Source organism: Rutidosis leptorrhynchoides, chromosome 1, assembly GCF_046630445.1.
Source record: "Rutidosis leptorrhynchoides isolate AG116_Rl617_1_P2 chromosome 1, CSIRO_AGI_Rlap_v1, whole genome shotgun sequence".
Lineage (NCBI taxonomy): Eukaryota > Viridiplantae > Streptophyta > Magnoliopsida > Asterales > Asteraceae > Rutidosis > Rutidosis leptorrhynchoides.
In genome coordinates, this window is record NC_092333.1 from 263,118,439 (window position 1) to 263,124,551 (window position 6,113).

General features: G+C 33.5%; 1 protein-coding gene across 1 annotated transcript; it reads right to left on the reverse strand.

The window, feature by feature from the left end:
• Positions 1–1,040: 1,040 nt before the first annotated feature.
• On the reverse strand, positions 1,041–1,541 carry LOC139897556 (uncharacterized). The gene has a single exon (XM_071880265.1). The coding sequence runs from the start codon at positions 1,539–1,541 to the stop codon at positions 1,041–1,043; it is 501 nt and encodes a 166-aa protein (XP_071736366.1).
• Between the last annotated feature and the right edge of the window lie 4,572 nt (positions 1,542–6,113).

Sequence of the window (6,113 nt, forward strand, 5' to 3'; positions counted from 1 at the left end):
CTTTATTGACATTATGTTTATGTTTAATTGTTCTTCTTATTTATTTGTTATTTGCTTTGCCATGAGTAACTAAATCTTTAGTATTCACTTAGATGCATGAACCTAGGTGATGGATTGCGATCTTTTGGTTAAACACAATTAATTACACAATTTTATGTCTAACTAAGATCCATCGTTATTAAAGCTTATTGATTGTTAGATCACGGAAGTTATTGATTAACTAACGACAGTTAAATTGATTAATAGCTATTACTAGATTATTGAACGTGAATAATTTAGGAATACGTGAGATTTTATGAGGGACGCCGATAATAAAATTAATCGTATAGTGGTTAAGCTTAAAATTAGTTGCAATAATTGTGAGGTTGTAAGGGACACCAAATCAACCTAAGTTAGATTATAATCTTGAGTAATACCATTGTGAATTGGTTAGTAACTCTAGGTTAACGACAGTTATACTTAGGTGGCTAGTATTAAACTGTAGGAATCGAAAGATAAATACAGTGTCACGTTATCATAATTGTTTAATTAACGGTTTTGAATGAGCAATCCTAGCCTAGGGAATTGAGTCTAAGTGAATACCTTTGTCTCTTATTGAATTAAGTTTAATTAATTTTCGCATTTGTTTAGTTTAACAACAAAACTCACCTTTAAAATCTTAGAATAATTAATAGTTCAAGTTTTTAATTGACTGCTCTCTGTGGAACGAATTGGTCAAGTACTTGTTTAATTACTACACGAACTGGTTATAGTTGCCTGTATTGTGTGATAATCGATAGGTATTTAGCTGATAATTTAGAGTACGAAATTACACATCACCTCCCCCTTGTCTTCAGGTAATAGCCCATATGCCAGGTAATCCTATATTGGTTTCATCCACGTGTTGTCTTCGTCTGGGTAGAGGTCATTAACCTCTTCAGCTTTTATAGATCTTCGTTCCAATGTTTCAACCAGGACTTCTTTTGCCAAGTAAGCGAAGGTAATGGAGGCAAGTTTGCTCAAGGCATCTGCTTTCTTGTTTTGACTCCTTGTGACATGTTCTATCTCGAAGCCTTTAAACTGCTCGATGGCTCCTTTGCTTTTGCCAAGTATTGCTGGATAGTGGGGCTTCTTGCCTCTAAAGTCCCTGTCACTTGATTCGCTACAAGTTGAGAATCGACGAATGCCTTGAGATGTTGTTTGTTAAGATCTCTTGACAACCTTAGTCCAGCAAGCAGGGCTTCGTATTCTGCCTCGTTGTTTGTCGTGCTGAACTCAAAGCGTAAGGCGTAAGTGAATTCCTTTCCTTCGGGGCTTACTAACATGAGTCCTGCTCCGGAGCCATCAGAGCTTGAGGCTCCGTCCGTAAATAACTTCCATTCTTCGTGCTTGATTGGCAGGACGATGATTTGCATTGAAGGTATTTCTCCTTCATCGATTGTTTCAGCTATGAAGTCAGCAAATACCTGTCCTTTGATTGAGTTTCTCACTTGAAATTCTATGTCATGCTCACCCAACTCGATGGCCCATTTGTCCATTCTTCCAGATTTCTCCGGTTTCATGAGTACTTGTCGAATTGGTTTGTTTGTTAAAACAATGATTGGGTGTGCCTGAAAATACCTTCGGAGCTTTCGCGCAGTGTGCACTAGCGCAAGTGTTAATTTTTCTAGCTCGGGGTAATTGACTTCGGCCCCTTGGAGCGTTCTGCTAACGAATTATATGGGAATTTGGCTTCGTGTTCTTTCTGCGATCAGTACGACACTAATACTTTCTTTGGATGCTGCTAAGTAGACATATAGGGTTTCCCCTTTGTCTGGAGAGGTTAATACCAGGAGATCTGAAATATATGCCTTCATCTCTTTAAAGGCCTGGTCAGCTTCAGTGGTCCAGGTAATTTTCTTCTTGCTCAAGCAATCCTTGAGGATTTTGAAGAATGGTAGTTGCTTCTCAGCCCCCTTTGATAGAAAACGGCTAAGCGAGGCCAATTTTCCATTCAAGCTTTGGATTTCCTTCAAAGTGTTGGGAACTTTGAGCTCTTTGATTCGGTCGACTTTGTCTGGATTGGCTTGGATTACTTTCTTCGTTATGTAATACCCAAGGAACTTTCCTTCTTCAACACCAAAAGAACATTTCTTTGGGTTTAGCTTCATGTTGATTGACCTTAGGGTTTGAAACATCTCCTCTATGTCAGTTAAGAGGTCAGTTTCCCCAATGCTCTTGATTACCATATCGTCGACATAAGCCTCTAGGTTTCTGCCCAACTGCTTATAGAAGGCTTTATCCACTAACCTTTGATAGGTTGCTCCGGCGTTTTTTAACCCGAATGGCATTTTCTGGTAGCAGAATATGCCTTTACTGGTATAGAAAGAGGTTTTCTCTTCATCCTCCTTTGCCATTTGGATTTGGTGGTACCCTTTGTAGGCATCTAAGAAACATTTGAACTTGTATCCGTTGAGCGACTCCACTTTCCAATCTATTTCGGGCAGGGGATAACAATCCTTTGGGCATGCCTTGTTGATGTTGGTGAAATCAACACACTTTTCCAAACTCCATCTGATTTCTTAACCATTACTGGGTTGGCCACCCAAGAGGGATATTTGGCTTCGCGTATAATTCCTACCTTAAGTAACTCGTCCACTTCTTCACATGCAGCTTTGTCCCTTTCCGAAGCTAAATTTCTCTTCTTTTGGTGGATAGGTTCTAAGTAATTGTATTCGTTGAGCCTGTGTTCTGTTATCACTTCTGTCCCCTGATATTTTGAGTTCGGGGTATCCCCGTCATATCTTTATATTCCCTGGCGAAGACATCCATGTTGGACTAAAGTAACTTTCGTAGTCCTATCTTCAGATTTGAAGGCTATTGCCTTCTGATGGTAATTTGTTGCTCAGGGAAGAAAGGGTTAATGGATACCTTCTCTTCATGCGAGTTCTCTTCTTTGATTTCTAGGATAGTTTCTCCGGGATTCACTAGAGTTTCCTTGATAGCTATAACCACCTTGCCTTGGTCATAGGTTGATGAGAGGGTGGCTATTCCTTGGTTCGTATGAAACTTGACTAGCTAATGCACAGTGGATACCACGATTCCCATTTTCATCATCACCATTCTCCCTAGCAGAATGTTGTGTTGTGAATTTGCTCGAACGATAATGAAGTCTAATGTCTCCGTTCGCGTCATTGGTGGCTCTCCGTTGGTGAAATCAAGGTCTACTTCGCCTATTGGCCAGAACCTTTCTCCGGAGAAGCCAACTAGGGGTACCCGTGGCGGCATCAATCATCCTTAATTGCTGGGCTGCGTTGCTGAAAGCAGTGTTCATACATAGTCACACGAGCTACCGCTGTCAAGGTAGATTCTGTGTACATCTCTATCGAATATCATGCCACTGATAATGACCGGTTGATCAGAAGGTGTGATAGTATCTAGCGCAGGGAAAGAGATCTCTTCCCAGTCAAATACTTGGTATGGTCAGCTTCTTTTGAAATGCCTTCGGGATTCAACTGCGAAGCAACTCTCTATAGCTAGGATTGCTTTACCCGTGTTAGGCTTTTTGTCTTCGATGACAGGCTTAGAAGCCTTTGTTGCCTTTCGAATTCCCTTCACCAAGTGTGAAAGTTTCCATGACCTTACTGCATCTTCAATGACAAGCTTCAGCTGAATGCATTCGTCTATTTCATGACCGTAGTCGTTGTGGAAGTCGCAGAACTTGCTTGTATCTCTGGGTTTTCCTTTATTAGCCAACTTTGGTGGCGCTTTGAAGGCTTGTGCTGCCTTTTCCGTGGAAAGGATATCCTTCGAAGTTTTTATGAGTGTTCCCAGAATTCCGGCACTATTTTCCCTTTTGAAGGGGGCATAGCGTCCTTTATTTTCTCGTTTCCCGTGCCTTTCTTCCTGGTGACTGAGACGACCCGTCCTAATACATGAGGACGAATACAATAACATATGGTTACATTACGAGGTATTTGACCTCTATATGATACATTTTATAAACATTGCATTCATTTTAAAAGACAAACTTTCATTACATCGAAAGTTGATAGGCATGCATACCATTTCATAATATCCAACTATAAATGACCTAATCTGTCATTCGCTTAATTATAATATTTAATGAACTCAACGACTTGAATGCAACGTCTTTTGAAATAGGCCATGAATGACTCCAAGTAATATCTTTAAAAGGAGCAAATGCACAGCGGAAGATTTCTTTCAATCCTGAGAATAAACATGCTTTCAAGTGTCAACCAAAAGGTTGGTGAGTTTATTAGTTTATCGTAATCAATCATTTCCATAATTTTAATAGACCACAAGATTTCATTTATTCAATAATCATACACTCGCAAGTGTTTAAAATTCATTCATATAGATTGAACACCTGGTAACCGACATTAACAAAATGCATCTAGAATATCCCCAAACATATAAACATCGAAGTACTAAAGTAGTTCAAATTCTCTAACTGGGGCGTGTCAAAGCCCATAGATCTATCTTTAGGATTTGCGTCAATTGGTGGCAATTATAATAAACACCAATTCTTAGGCTACCAAGTTCAACAAGGGCGATATCCGGTATAACAATTCAACCATATAATGTAGTTTCGATTACTTGTGTCTATTTCGTCAAATATTTATAAAAAAGCATGTATTCTCAGTCCCAAAAATATATATTGCAAAAGCATTTAAAAAGGGAGCAAATAAAACTCACAAAACTGTATTTCGTAGTAATAATGCATATGATGGCATTGAACAAGTGCAAGGTTGGCCTCGGATTCACGAACCTATATTAATTATATATATTTATATGTTGGTTAATATCTGTCTAACAATTTAGGTCAAGTCGTAGTGTATCACAATCCTAATGCTCGAGACTGATATGCAAAAGTCAACAAAAGTCAATTTAACCCAAAATGACGTCCAAAATCTATACATGATTATTATATGACTTAAATATAGTCGTTTTAAATATATTTAACAGATTTTATTAGAGTAAATAATATAAATTGTTTATTAATAAATAAAAATTTATATTAAAATTTATATATAAAAACATACTTATACATATCTTAAGTAATAAAATTAATAAAGTTCACTTAATATCATAAAAATATAGTGGTATGCATTATTAATGTAATTATATTACATGTTGTAAAATACCTTTGTATCACATATCCATTTGATAAAATGATATTGATAATAATAATAATAATAATAAGTAAAAGTTGTATTATTTTGTAATAATAATAATAATTATTATTATTCTACTAATAATAATAATAATAATATTTATATTTATTAATGATGATATTAATTATGATAAAATGATAATTCTAATCATGATAATTTTAACAATAACGATACTTTTAATATTAACAGTAATAATAATAATATTTTATAAAAATAATAGTTTTATTCAAAATGATAATTTTTTAATAATAATAATACTAAAATGATAATAATAATGATATTTTACAATAACATTGATATTTGTATTAAAATGATAATTTTAGTAAAAATGATAGTTTTAATATTAATAATACTTTTAATAATAATAATAATGATAAATAATAATGAAAATGATATTTTATTTAAATCAGTATCTTACAATATTTTAATTTCATCATTTATTCTAATGTATTAATGATAAAAATTTATGTTAATATATAGTAAAAATATATCTTTATATAGTAAGTATTATAATTTGTATAATGTTCACATAATATCTTTTTAATGATAAAAATGTATGTATCATAAATATATATTTGTATCAAGTATTTATTTGATTAAATAATATAATATTGATAATAATAATAATAATAATAATAATGAACGAAAAGTTGTATTATTTTATAATAATAATAATATTAATTATTTTAATAATAGTAATAATAATAATAATAATAATAATAATAATAATAATAATAATAATAATAATAATAATAATAATAATAATAATAATAATAATAATAATAATAATAATAATAATAATAATAATAATAATATTGATATTTACTAATGATAATAATAATTTTGATAACAAGTAATAATCTTTTGTAGTAATACTAATGTCATAATAATATTACTAATAATGATAAAAATAATGAAAACAATATTGTTATCTAAATCATAATCTTAACAATAATT

Bases quoted from the DNA above. Each gene is read 5' to 3' on its own strand.
- LOC139897556 (XM_071880265.1), bottom strand. From the start codon at position 1,541: ATGAAACCGGAGAAATCTGGAAGAATGGACAAATGGGCCATCGAGTTG.